The following is a 13,087-nucleotide window of genomic DNA, read 5'->3' as shown; positions in this document are numbered from 1 at the left end:
GCTGTGCCAGCCCTGAATAAAAGGTGAAGAAAGGCTGCAGTGTCTGCTTTAGCATTTTAGGTTGGTAATTATAATTATATTGGGATTTGTCCAGGATGTGAAAACTACACACTCTTCCAATAAGCAAACTCATCATTCCTGGACTTGACATGGGATACCATGGCCTTGGTTGTTGATGATGCCTGAACCCCTAGTCTCTGACTATTTATGTCCATGTATAAATTCTTATGCCAAGGGCGAAAAAAAAATGTCTAGAGAACTGAACCAGGAGCCAATTAATAGTGGCAAAATGATCTGGAGGTTGCATCCTTACTCGGAAAGGAGGGAAGCTATGTTTTCTTCCTTTTTCTTAGCAACATGCATCCACTGTCATCTGGCAAGCTGACAGAAACTTATTATGCTTCATTTTCTTCACTTGCAAAGCCTGATTAATCAGTAACACAAATAATTTAAACTTTCCTTCAGCATTGGCAAAAAGGTAGTCAAAAGGTGTATTTTAAAGGAATCTTTAACATAGAATATGTACATGGAAGGATAGCCATGGTCAGGGAATGGAGCTGGAGTTCCAAGGAGCTGTTCAGAGCTCTACCGTTGCACTTCTGCATTCCTCAGCTTCCCCATCCATAAAATGGAGATGACAGTACCAAGCTTCACTTCACAAAGTAATTTGACTGAGGACTGAGAAAGCTACCTTCATATTGATATCTTGCTTCTAGGAACTATATATTCAGAAGCACACTATCACCACCCTCTCCCACTTCTGCTTGAACACCCCTTTCATTCTGAAGTTAGCAACTTTCTACTGTTTTAATGTTGTCAGTGATCCCAGGCAGGGATAGAGAGATAAAATGAGCAACAAAAACACAGGCCTTCATTTAGAGACATAATCTGTTTAATAAATATGACTGTAAAAGCAATAAACAATAGCAATTATACATTACGCTACATTGTATTTAACGAAAGGGAAAAAGAAGATGAAAAAGTACATCAAAAAAAGTAATTTTAAAATTAGAAATAGTTCCAACACTATAAGAAAACTTTTTGATTGGCTTACTATAAAAATAAGTTGGCTAATGTTGCACTTCAGTGGGGATTATTATACAGTTGCTGCCAAAACTTTCCCATCTTTCTTAAAGCTGTAGTTGCAAAGATAACAGCAAAGCCATACAAACTGCTGTGTTTCTACCTGTCTTCAGAGAAACTACAGAAAGAGGCAGAGGACTCTGTACTGTGATTATCCTGTAACTGCTATGGGTCTAATATTTTTATACTTGGTATCACTTTTTTCTTTGCCAGCAACTAGGTTGATTTGGGCTCCTGCCCAATTTGTGATAAAGAAATTCAAACCCACCACCACTACCACCACCAAATCCCCGCCCTGGGACTCTGGGCAATGCCGACAACACTGCTTTCTCTGGTTTTTGACTCAGGTTGCCAGGCTCAATGTCTACTGAACAAAACCCACTCATGTCAGGAATCAGGGTGCTTCCTAAATGTGCTGCACTGAATACGAACTGGCCTCTACTTACCTTCACGGAATGCAGTTAAGTAAGTGTAAATCAGTTATTGTCTTTCTCTCTCTTTGCACTTCAAATCAAAATCCTGGTGCTAGATTTACCTGAGTTGTGTTGGAAATCAACAGCCATGATGATCACAGAAAAGGCTTCAGCCAGATATTAAGTGTCTTGGGAGGACTTGTTCAAGGTATGCTAAACCTGCCACCCTGCTGTTCCCTTGCATAGTTTCCATGAACATGTCCTGCAGCCTTATCTCCAGCTGCAGTGCAAGATACAAGCTTATTTTATTCATAAGAAATCAAATCTTCTACAAGAGTGGTTCTGTGGTGCTGGGGCTCAAAATGCAAGGCAACAATCTCAGGCCAAATCCTCCTTCACTCTACCTCCTCTGCCCAGAGCGACAGGAGTTTCCAGATCTGCAACCAAGGGGAGTTGCCAGGAAGGCCACAGGAAATGGCTCATAGACCTTTCCCTGCTTCCTATTTTATGGATAAGGTGTCTTTCAAAAAACTGACAGGCCTTGGGATGACTCTCAAGATCTCCTGGGACTTCCACAGACAAATCCAAACATCAGCACTAAACGTAGCTGAGAGTGTTACTAGGGCTTTCTCTTAGCCAAAATTGAAGGTGTAAGGCTGGTACAAAGTACAATGTAAGTTTGAGCTGGCAATAACCTCCTACAAGTACAGTATGGACAAATCTCACTTCCTGTAATGTGTGTTAATTCTGTCCTATTCAAAGTTAGGAGGCAAAAAGTTATCTTTCAACAGTGCTATCAGTGGGATGCCTTGATGTGAGTAGGCTAAAAAAGCTGTTTAAGAAAGAGCCTGGCCTTGCAGTTGGGATCGCCCACACTTGCACTCAGCCTCCTCGCAGCTGTGGGGCACGGGCAGCAGCTGCAGCTAGAGGAATGAAGGGCAGAGTCCAAACAAAGACATAAACCAGACTGACCAAGAATATTTTCAGTGCCTTTTAAACTCCAGTGTGATTCTTTGTGTGTCCTATGAAAGTCTGCTGGGGCGGCTAGCCCTCCCGCAGCCCAAAGTGCTAAAAGAGCAGTTAAATCTAAAGCCAAGAACCCTAAAAGTCCCCTCCCACCTCCCCCAGCCCTTCTCTCCCCACATCCCAGCCCACCCCTCACCCTAAAGAAGAGACCCCCATGCATATTCTTGGCCTATATAATTATGAATTTTCTACAAATTAGAGACAGATCAGAAAAAAAGAGAGTGGAGGGGTGAGGGGAAGGGACGCAGGAGTGAATAGTGGTACCAGTTCCTCTCCCCCCACCCCCCACTAAAATTGAACACCTGTACAATGCAGTTCCACTATGGTCTCAGTATAATGTCCACATGCACAGGCTTAAAGCTAAAAACCCTTTGTCATTTGAAGAATTAAAAAAATCCAAATGCAGTGAGCTCTCCTCTTTTTTATATATATAGATATATATCGGTGTCCTCAATTCAACCATTTACATAGGTAGGGATTTCTTTTGTGCTCTGGGGCTCAGCAGCTGTGGAAATACTTCCTGTGGCAAAGAAAGAACAAAACAAAAGAGTTAGTAAATAACAGGTGTGTTTAGCCAAGGAAGACGTTTGAAGGTATCACCTTGCTGGCCTTTGGGATTCAACTGTTCCAGACTGACACTTCTTCCAGAAATGTCTTCTTGTCATTCAAAACACTGAAGGTAATGTCCTGTTCTTTTGCTAATGAAGATGATTCACCCAAGTTGAACAGAAGAGGGAGAGACCAGAGCAGAGGGGTGGAGGGAAGGAGGGGTTGAGCTCTTCAGAGGGAATGTGTAACTTATTTGCAATGATAAGGTATTGGAGATTTCAGCTTAGCATATGCAAAAGAAAAGCCTAAACCACTCACATCTAGAAAATATGGGGTTTAGCTGCCAGAGTTTAGAGAGAAAATTAAATGATCCAGGGACATTTATTTGGATTTCTCCAAGGAAGGATCCCTGAATGTTAAAGGAGTTGAAAAAACTTGGCTTCTGAACAAGCATACAAAAGAGAAACACCCAATGACAGTCTTGCTTTGTTTTCCCAAAAGAAAGAACACTCATTAAAAAATAAATTGCTGATTTCCAAGAACAGATGAAGTAGTTGTATAGGAAAATGAAGAGCCTTTGCACTTCCTATTCTGTCCACACCTAGGTCCAGACCTTTTCATTTTATCAATGAGCTCTGATTCAGTTTCCTCATTCATCTTACTGACAGGGTGGAAAAACACTCTTAAGAAGTTTGCTGGACTGGTTCCTGATAGAGAGTTGAGTCTATGTATCCCACACATTTACCTTCTGTGCTCACTACTGCAGTTACAGGTGCAAAACAAGGAGCTATAAAAGGCCAATTTCTGGTTCAATACAGTGCACAGCTGAGAAACACACAAAATTCCAGCTATTGTAGAAACTTAGAAATGCTATAGTTACACCAAATTAAAACCTACCACCAAAATTGACTTTTGACTACTCTTATCCTAGAGGCATCAAGACATTAGTTTCCAACACCAGCAAAAGCAGTTTTGAAGATACCTGGAACAGAGCTAGCAGTAAACTGATTCTTGCCACTTCAGTCTGAGTGACCTGGGAAAACATGTACTTTCCTACCCCTGGAACAGCATGAACTCTGGTTACTACATTCTTTTAGAAAGGGGAGGCTCAAAGCCCATCTCTAACTCTAGAGAGTTCCTGACCTGAAATTGGGTGTTTCTCCCTTAGCATCTTACATCAATTTTGCCTTAGATGCTTCTGGGGAAAAAGAAAGGAAAACAAACAAACAAAAAAGAATTGTTAAAGTTTAGGACCCACCGCTCCGGGTCTTGGCTTGAAACCTCTTGGTGATCCACAAGCCTTTTGGAAGTCCTCTGTCCAGACTACCTTGGTTGCATTTCCTTTCCTTGGGTTCTGGACTGTGGCCTGGGGTTGCTCTGTATGGGGAACACCACATGGGAAGGTTGGTCCCCTCACTCCATCCTGTGTTCTGCTAAGCAGGGATGTCCAGGTCTGCTTTTAATAGCTACCAGATCTCTCCTTAGTGAACAGGTGAGGAGACATCAGTATGGACTGCAGTGGGGATTCCAGCTTAGTCATCAGTTTCATCAAGAAACTTTCTTCTTTTTTCTCTCAGGATGTTTCACAGGCCACAATCTTAGCACATCATATTCCCTCCTTTAATTGCCCTTCCCCTTGCTCCCACTCTGCAGTAGCTGACACCCAGCCTGCTTTAGCAAACACTCCCATATGATTTAGGAACATCCTCAGGTAAGGTTTGGTTAAGCTGATAAATTGTGCAAATAAGGCATCTGTTATGACTATGCCTCCTTTCTGTCTGGGACAGAACAGCTAGAAATATTAACTCCTTTAAAATAGGTTCATGTCCTTATTTGCAGGGGTCCTGTACTGTACCTCTGGTCTGGGGCTGCAGAATTGTCACCTCACACACAAGTGAAGCTGAGCAATGCCCGAGCAATGCCCAAGCAATGCTGGCTTTAGCAGAACATGCCCCCAGGTTGAAACCTCCCTGCTCCATCTCAACACTTTTACTATAGTCAGGATAAAAGAAAACATATAAGCATGAGCAAATGTGTGACTGATCCCAATATGCCCACTTCAAGTATTAGGTTTCAACCACAGAGGTCTGTGGATAAATCAGCCTGAGGGCAAACTCAGCTGTCCAATGCTGAGATCCCAGGTTTTGCTCAATTTCCCTGGGAATCAGCCAGTCTAGCTCTGCTGCTGGCAACAAGGTTTGGCACAGCACAAAGGCCACAGCAGTCAAAACATCAATGAATATTTAGCTTTAGATCTGACTTACCAAATCACCTGCCCACCTCCATGTTCCAGGTGAGGGTGGCTGAAGTTCTCCTGGGTATGCCTTAAGTGGGGGGTTTAGCCCCACAACTACATCAGCCCCAGCAAAATAAATTAAATTGCCTTATAGTGCAAGTTAAGTGCTGGCAGGTTTTTTGAAAAGGGGAGGAGATCTACATAAGAGCAACTAGGAGAGAGAAAAAGCCTAAAGTTGTTCCCCTCCCTTTCGTCATGACAGTGAGGGAGAGGGGAGAGTTAGCAAAGTTTTCTGTAGCAAAACTAATGCTGCAGCAGAAAAGGATGGGAAGAGGAGTATGCAGGAATATGGGAAGGGGGGAGGCTGAGAAAAGGGTTAGCCAATTACAAGTCAGAGTCTGACCAGCTGCGGGATGCTGCAAGTTATTTACCTATGGGCTGGACTTCCAACTTCTCATCTACTAGTTGCTCAGGGCTCATCAGCTCACTTTGAGGGACATTAGGTATGCTTTCCCTCTGACTGACTGGACTGATCATCTCTTGATCTTTTTCATTCTGCATCTGTGCATATATATTAAGGCCAGGAATCTTCCTAAAACATTAACAGAAACCATCATTGTGGGGTACTCTAGCAGATGATGTAGCATCAGCTTTTAGTAACAAATCACTGTAAAAAAGAAAACCCAGCAAAACAAAACCCAAACACCTCAGTGAAAGGTGGCAATGGAGAGAAGGAAATGGCTTAGGGATGGTCATACCTTTTGAATTTGTAGATTACAAATATGGCTAGACCCACAAAAACGACAGAGAGGAGCATCAGCATAGCTGAACCACTGTGACTGGGAGTGAGGTCCACCAGGGGAGCTGCAAGAGAGAGAGAGAAGGTTAGAACTGCCCCCAGGCCCTGTCTGTTCACACATCTCCAGGGCTTCTCTTCCTTTCTAATCCAGCTGGGAAGAAATCTGGGTTTAGACCACTTGTGAAGCTAAACCTACCCATTGATATGAAGCCCCATAGCTTTCTCCTTAGAAGCCTCTCTTCTCTGGCCTATTACAGGACTGTCCGAAAAATACTCTCTCATATTGCAGACAATTATCTAAGGTAGTGGCAAATTAGGTCACTTGGGTACCAAAACTAGCATTTTCCGGATGATCCTGGAGCTACCCACGGGCTAACTTGTTTTGCTGACTTTCTATTTTGCTTAGAGCTAGTTTGGATAGCTCCCAATGCAGAGTTAATAATGAGCAACTGAGTCCTCAATTTTACTTAAGGAACAATGTTTACCATTGTCCTCTTCCTTCCTGAGCAGAAGTTCAGTGCCATTCACAGACACTGCTTCAGCATCCATGCCTTATCATGGCAAGATCTTGTCACACCTCTGAAATTTTCAGTTTCTTCTTTTATTCAATTCCTACTCTTCTGAACATGTTCTACTCTCTTTCCCCTGGTGTCCTGCTTTCTCTCCCACAAGTCTTCCATGAAAGAGAGTGCACAAGTTCAAGAAAAAAACCCAAACCTTAATCAAACAAGAAGTCTCTCTGTGCTGCTTCTTAGTTTTGCTCACCACCTTTTCATAGGCCCTTGCAAAGTGAGGCCACATAAAACAGTCAGAGGCGTGGACAAAGCAAATTGTATTAAATAAAGTTAGCTTCCATCACTCATACACACATACACAAAGACATCTAGCATCCATAGATGAACACACATAGGTCCAGCAATCTCTGTGAGCTAACACATAGAGCAGATACATCCTCACTGTATCTGACATTGCACATGGAACAAGGCATAGGTAGTGCCTTCCTCTGCAAAGCAATCAAAGTTAACTTGAACCGGTCACAAACATCCTCTGTCTCTTGTCCCTCTTCACACACACTGAACAGGCCTATCCTAAACCAGAGCCATCAAACACAAGAAAACACACTCATGCAAGCAAATACTCAGGCACACACATCACACGAATGGACACTGTCAGCTGTCACACCCAGCCTGAGAAAGCCGAAATTTACAAAGAGAAGTGAAAAAACTCCTTCCCACATCAAGCATAGTATCCTTAGGAAGGTGAGGCACTGAAATGATGTTGTTATGAATTCCTCATACACCTCCACTCTGTCCCCTTTGTGTCTGTATTTGATGGGTCTCTGCAGTGGGATGACAAAGTAGCTCTCCAACCAATTCAGGCTCAGCATCACTCAATGTTCTTGTTATAATGCTGCGCTGAGAGTCTGCTAATAAACAGCTGTTTAACTGCTTTGTGAGCAATACTAGTGTATTTTAGTCTGCCTTAAAGTTGAGGTTGTTGTTTGTTGGGCTGGGGACATTGTTTTAATTTTTTTTTCACGAGAAGAAGGAATGAACATGATGAATGGGTTGCAATCTGTTGTCCATAATTGCCAAAAATAAATCCTTCCTCCAGTGTGGCCTGAACAAAGAAGATGGAGATGTGAAATGTGCTGAGCTCAATGCCTTTCATTCTCCTGTGCTCCAGGGAATGCACGTGCTGACATACAACACATGCACACACACACAAATACAGGCTCATTTCTACAGGTTCTGCTTAAATATCCACACCAAGCTTGTTTAGATACCTGCACTTCTGTTCCCTGCAGCTCCTCTGCTGCAGAAATTTCTGACATGCATGGCCAGGCACACATGCAGAGAGGAACATACATGTGCACTGAGGCATGGGAACATTAATGTAGGCATACCTATACATATGTGTGCACTTACACAAACACATGCTGAGCTTTGCGGTTCAGTAAACTACAGCCCATAGCTGCCAGGAGTCCAACACAGAGTCATAGTGAAAAGGCTGTGAAAGAAGGGATACCAGACCAGAGCAGCACCTCTGAGGCATGTGCATCCCTCAGGACTGTGTCTTCTAGGGACTGTTTTTGGTGCTGGCTTGTCTTCCAGGTTTCCCTACTTTATTTTATTTACTTATTTTTTTAAAGCTTGGATTTCAAAGGGTCAATTCTTTTTCTTCTTTGACAACCAAAACAATAGTTTCGAGCAGTGAAGTAAATCCCTCTTTTAGCGTTTTGTCAAATTCTAAACTATTCCTGAGCTTTGATGTCATGAAATTGGGCCTTTTATTTAGACAGAGAACTTCTGCATCTTGATAAGGAGCCATATTCCCTTAAAGACCTCACAGTGGCTGTTAGCTGGGCTTTTTAATATCTAGTTTGGCAGTACAGGCTCATTTTGCATTCTTACTGAATTGTATTTCTGCAAGAGACAAAATCCTGTAGTATTCCTATAGGACATCGTGAAGCCAGCTACAGCAGTCACATCTCACCAATGCTTTGAAGAGAAGTACAACAAAGACTACCTTACAGGACAAATGAGTGCATCTATTATGGACAAATAGTACTCATTCCTGGTGTGTTCGTAAATACAGATAAAAATATGTATTTTTGGTGAGCACCATGTCTGAGCTGAGTACGCTTTGCTTCAGCCTGAGCTAGCAAGAAGCAGGCCAGCATGTGCCTGGAGGCCATATTGTTATTTAGCAAGACAGTATGTCACTCTGATAAACCTTGTCTTTTGGTTCATGCAGGGCAGCAGACAAGGTTTAGTAGCCCAGAAAAGTGCTACAGTACCTCCACTAACTAACTGGCTTTGAGACTGGAGCTACCTGGCTTTTAGCTAGGTCCTCCCCAGTAGCTGAGCACCCTGTGCACTCCCTCAAGTAGAGAATTCCTCTTCTGAGATGCAGGAGGCTCCTGCATACAGCACAAAACTTGGATCCAGATTCATCTTGTATTAAAGGCAGGGCTAGAGACGTGATTTTAAGCGTCATCTGTTTCTACTACATGAAATCAGGAATGTCCCTTCAGTAGCAAGAGGTAAAGATGAGCCTTGCCCAGGAATACCTAATGTGGTTCTTTCTAACTATGATTTCTTATAAAAGGCCTACAGGGTATTCAGGGCCAGAGTAGTCCTGTCTAAATGTTCATTTGGGATTTGATCTTGACTTTAATGAACATTGACCAAAATGTAAAACAGCCGTGTGCATTGGCAGAGTAAATGCCCAGAAATAAATTTAAAAAATGATGAGCAATTGCAGGTAACTCCACATTTCAAGCTCACATTAAGATGCCTTCAGATACACTTTTTTCCAAGAGGTTGGCACTGAGCATTTCCTGAAAGTGCATATAGTATCACTGGTCATCATTGAAAATTCAAGCCAAGTCTTGCTTCTTTGAGAACAATTATTATGTAAAAAATACATGAATTTAAATCTTAAATGTAAAATCATGCAATTCTTCTGTATCATGTATATTACTTTTTATTTTTACAATCTACAGGAGGGGAAAAAAATCAAACATATTGACTTCTCAAGCTGTTGTGTTTTGGTTTTTGTTTGTTTGGTTGTTTGGTTTTTTAAGAGATTACTCAGCTGTGCTGCATCTCTGCTTTTTTGTGCTTTTGGTTCTAACATGTCTAAAAGTAAGCATCTGATCATCTGTTCCACAGCTAATGCAAGGCAAAATCATGCACCAAAATTTCCAGGGCAGATATTAGCAAGTTCTGCTTAGGAAAAATTAAATACTGAAAACACCAAGGCTTTCTTCTAAGGGGATTTAATTGCAGTAGCATCACACGCTTTCTTAACAGTCCTGTTTTCCTTGCCTTTATTGACAAGGCAGCACACGAACTTACACCAGCTTGGGCAGACCTGTCCATACCATAAAAAGCTTTTTGCAGAGCACTTTGCTAGTACAAGTTAACAGAGGCTTTTAGTTTGCAAGTTACCAAAAGAAGCTGATACCAACTGATCAGAATTATCAGCAGCTTCTGGAAAAAAGGAATGAATTCTTAAGAATCCTGAGCACAGATTTGTTTGTCTCACCTCTTATAATAGTTAAATAGGGCCTGTGATGTGAAATGAGGGTTTAGCATACAGAATAGACAGCATATATAGCATATAATTAAATATCAGGATTTTGAAGATGGGTCATTTTGAGATAGGGTTAATTAAAGTCCAAACTGCCTATTCTTCTGTGTGTGCATATGTAAATTGGTTCTGGCCTTTCTGACTGCTGAACATCTTCTGAGCTGTGCTTAGTTGCTTTGAATGTTTGTTGACTCTGGAATATCTGACTACATCCAAGGCTAGCTGGTAACCTTTGCACTGTGTGATCCAGGCTGAATACACCATGGTGCTGCTTAGCTGTTGAATATTTCAGAGACAGCCAAGAAGTACACATTTTTACAGCGACTTTTACTGCATTTCCAACAACAACAGCAAATTCTTGCACATAAGTAAAAAAAAGGATTAGCTGTAAACCCAAAAGCCACTATATCTTTCTGGCATGATAAAGAAGGGGAGGTGGAGCAGGCATTTTAATGTCTGCCCATACACCAAGTTGTTATTGTGACATAAAAATAAGAAGTGTTTAAAATACAGCTGATAGCACACTGATACCATCAAGGAATATATTGCTTGCTGTGCTGCAGAGCCACAGAGAGGATGTACACAGAAAGATGATACTGACCTGCTGTTAAATGGGCAGCATGGACAAGGATTCGAACTCCTGGCTTCAACTCAAAATGGACCAGGTTTTGATTCAGTTTCTCGATCAGTGTTTCTGAAATCTGGAAAAGAGGAGAAAATAAGAAATGCATTTGTTTCTTGATCATTGGTTTAGAATGTCAATAGGTGGGCAGGAAATGAAGCTGCACACAAAACAATGATTTTGCGGAGGCACCAGACTTTTCAAACACAATTTCCTAACGCCTTACAAAGAGGGAGTTTGTGAAAGCTGAACACAACCGCCAGTACAATGACCAGAGTCGTTTGTGTATGATTAACAATAATTGATAGTAACAAGTTGCCCTGTCACAACTCAGCAGGAGCAGCCCAGCAGCAAAAGGGAATTGAGCCCCAAAGGAACATTACACCCATATGCATCTCTGGAGAACCAGCCAGCAACAGCACATCAGTGAACTCCATTTACTATTCAAGCAAAGAGAAGTATTTCAATTGTTAACACTCATTCACTCATAACAAATAACTTTTTGCTCATTTGGGTGGTCAGCTTTGTAAAGGAAGAGTGTCAGGAGGAAGGAACCAGGCTCTTCTCCGTGATGTCCAAGGTGAAATGGGAGCAAGCTGGAGCATAGGAGGTTCAACCTGACCATAAGGAAAAACTTTTTTACTGTAAGGGTGACAGAGCCCTGGACCGGGCTGCTCAGACAGGTTGTGGAGTCTCCCTCTCTGGAGACATTCAAAACCTGCCTAGATGCCTTCCTGTGTGACCTGGTCTAGGTGATCCTGCTCTGGCAGGGGGGTTGGACTGGATGATCTTTCGAGGTCCCTTCCAACCCCTAATATTCTGTGATTCTGTGATCTTAGCTTAGAGCATGTTCATAACATGTGATATACCTGAATCAGAATTAATAGTTTAAGTCCTTACCCCAGCTTGCACTGAAATTTCAAGTCCTAACCCCAAATTTCATTTTATCCAGCTCTCAGTTTCAAGCCAGCTGCTCCCTAATCCCTAAGCACGTACCAGAACCAGCTCGAATCTCAAGGTGTTTACTGACTAGAGCGTGGCTTAAACAAAATGCATGTTCAATCTATTCTTGTGAGTTACACACAGAGAGAAAATGCTCTTATATTGTCTCTTTCAGGTGAAAGACATTCTACAGAGCTTTTAGATCACTAGGCTGTCTTGTCATAACTCTGATGACAACAACAGAGCTCTAGCAGAAATGAAGGAGGTTATTCCTCCTTAAAGGATGCAACAGAAAAGATGAGCATTTCCTGAGATAAGACCCCATGAAATCTGTATTTGTACAGTGAAGAAGCTTAGATTTGGTCCAATCTGTTGGTAAAAAAATCCTAATTTAAAGTTAGTTTGTCACCATATGCACAGACCCACTTTCTCCATATCTTTTTTAATTATATCCAAGAAGTTCCAGGCATATTGCCATTAAAGGCATAAAGTCCAGATAGAACAATCAGCCTGTAGCCATGGTGTTCACAGTTTGTTGTGCATCTTTTATGTATTCATTTGCTAGATGTTTAATGTATTTCACATTTTCTTACAGCAGTGAGCAATTTTCCAATTGAACATCGGCACTGTTCTGTATGTTGGTTTATTAGGGAGAGGTGGTTGGAAAATTGCAAAAAAACCCCATGCCACAACCCTTAAAATGCAGTTGCTGTGACCGGTGTATTTTTATAGCCATATCAAGATCAAGAGGAACCATATCCTAGTGCTCACCACTTAATTTAATTTGTTTTATATAAATCCTTATTCCTTCTTGAAGATTAATGAAAAAATGTCAGAAAAAAGAACATTCCAATAATTTTTACACCATCTTTTTCATGTTCTTCATTTTTGTTCGGTTGAGTTATTTCAGCAAATGCTACCCAGATATGATTAGATGTTCCTTGGCTATCATTCATCACAGTATGAGATTTATCTGCCTTTTTTATTTTTTTAACATTCTTAATGGTTCTTTCAATACTCTTGGCTTGTACACTTCATTTCTGGCTGCTGATCACTTGAATAGGAGCCTTTGGTCCAATATCAATTTGGCAATAACTCTTACAGCCATTTTATTTATATTTTTTAATGTATCTCTTTAAAGTTTACAATTTTTTCATGGGTGCCAGAATGAGCAGCAAATATATTTCTTCCAATAGAAAGAAAAAATACCACCTGCTTACAAAGAGCCATCTGCTGAGCTCAGAGCAGCAAGGATGGTAACACAAAGATGTGCAGTACATGAAGAAAGCCTGAGAAGCAAATTATATCCATTTTTAAGT

The 13,087-nt window shown here is 41.5% G+C and overlaps 1 protein-coding gene across 1 annotated transcript in view; it reads right to left on the bottom strand.

Moving 5' to 3' along the window:
* Nucleotides 1–2,688: 2,688 nt before the first annotated feature.
* Nucleotides 2,689–13,087, bottom strand: part of SORCS1 (sortilin-related VPS10 domain containing receptor 1) — a gene marked incomplete at its 5' end in the record, with an annotated part of 76,284 nt that continues 65,885 nt past the window's right edge. Inside the window, 5 exons of the mRNA XM_010184519.1 lie at nucleotides 2,689–3,042; nucleotides 4,330–4,448; nucleotides 5,739–5,899; nucleotides 6,066–6,171; nucleotides 10,806–10,905. Coding sequence (XP_010182821.1) covers nucleotides 2,986–3,042; nucleotides 4,330–4,448; nucleotides 5,739–5,899; nucleotides 6,066–6,171; nucleotides 10,806–10,905 — 543 coding nt within the window. The remainder of the gene's footprint in view (nucleotides 3,043–4,329; nucleotides 4,449–5,738; nucleotides 5,900–6,065; nucleotides 6,172–10,805; nucleotides 10,906–13,087) is intronic.

This window comes from Mesitornis unicolor, unplaced genomic scaffold (assembly GCF_000695765.1).
Source record: "Mesitornis unicolor isolate BGI_N332 unplaced genomic scaffold, ASM69576v1 scaffold3465, whole genome shotgun sequence".
Taxonomy (NCBI): Eukaryota; Metazoa; Chordata; class Aves; order Mesitornithiformes; family Mesitornithidae; genus Mesitornis; species Mesitornis unicolor.
The sequence above is the reverse complement of the archived record's forward strand: the minus strand, read 5'-3'. Positions and strand labels throughout refer to the sequence as shown.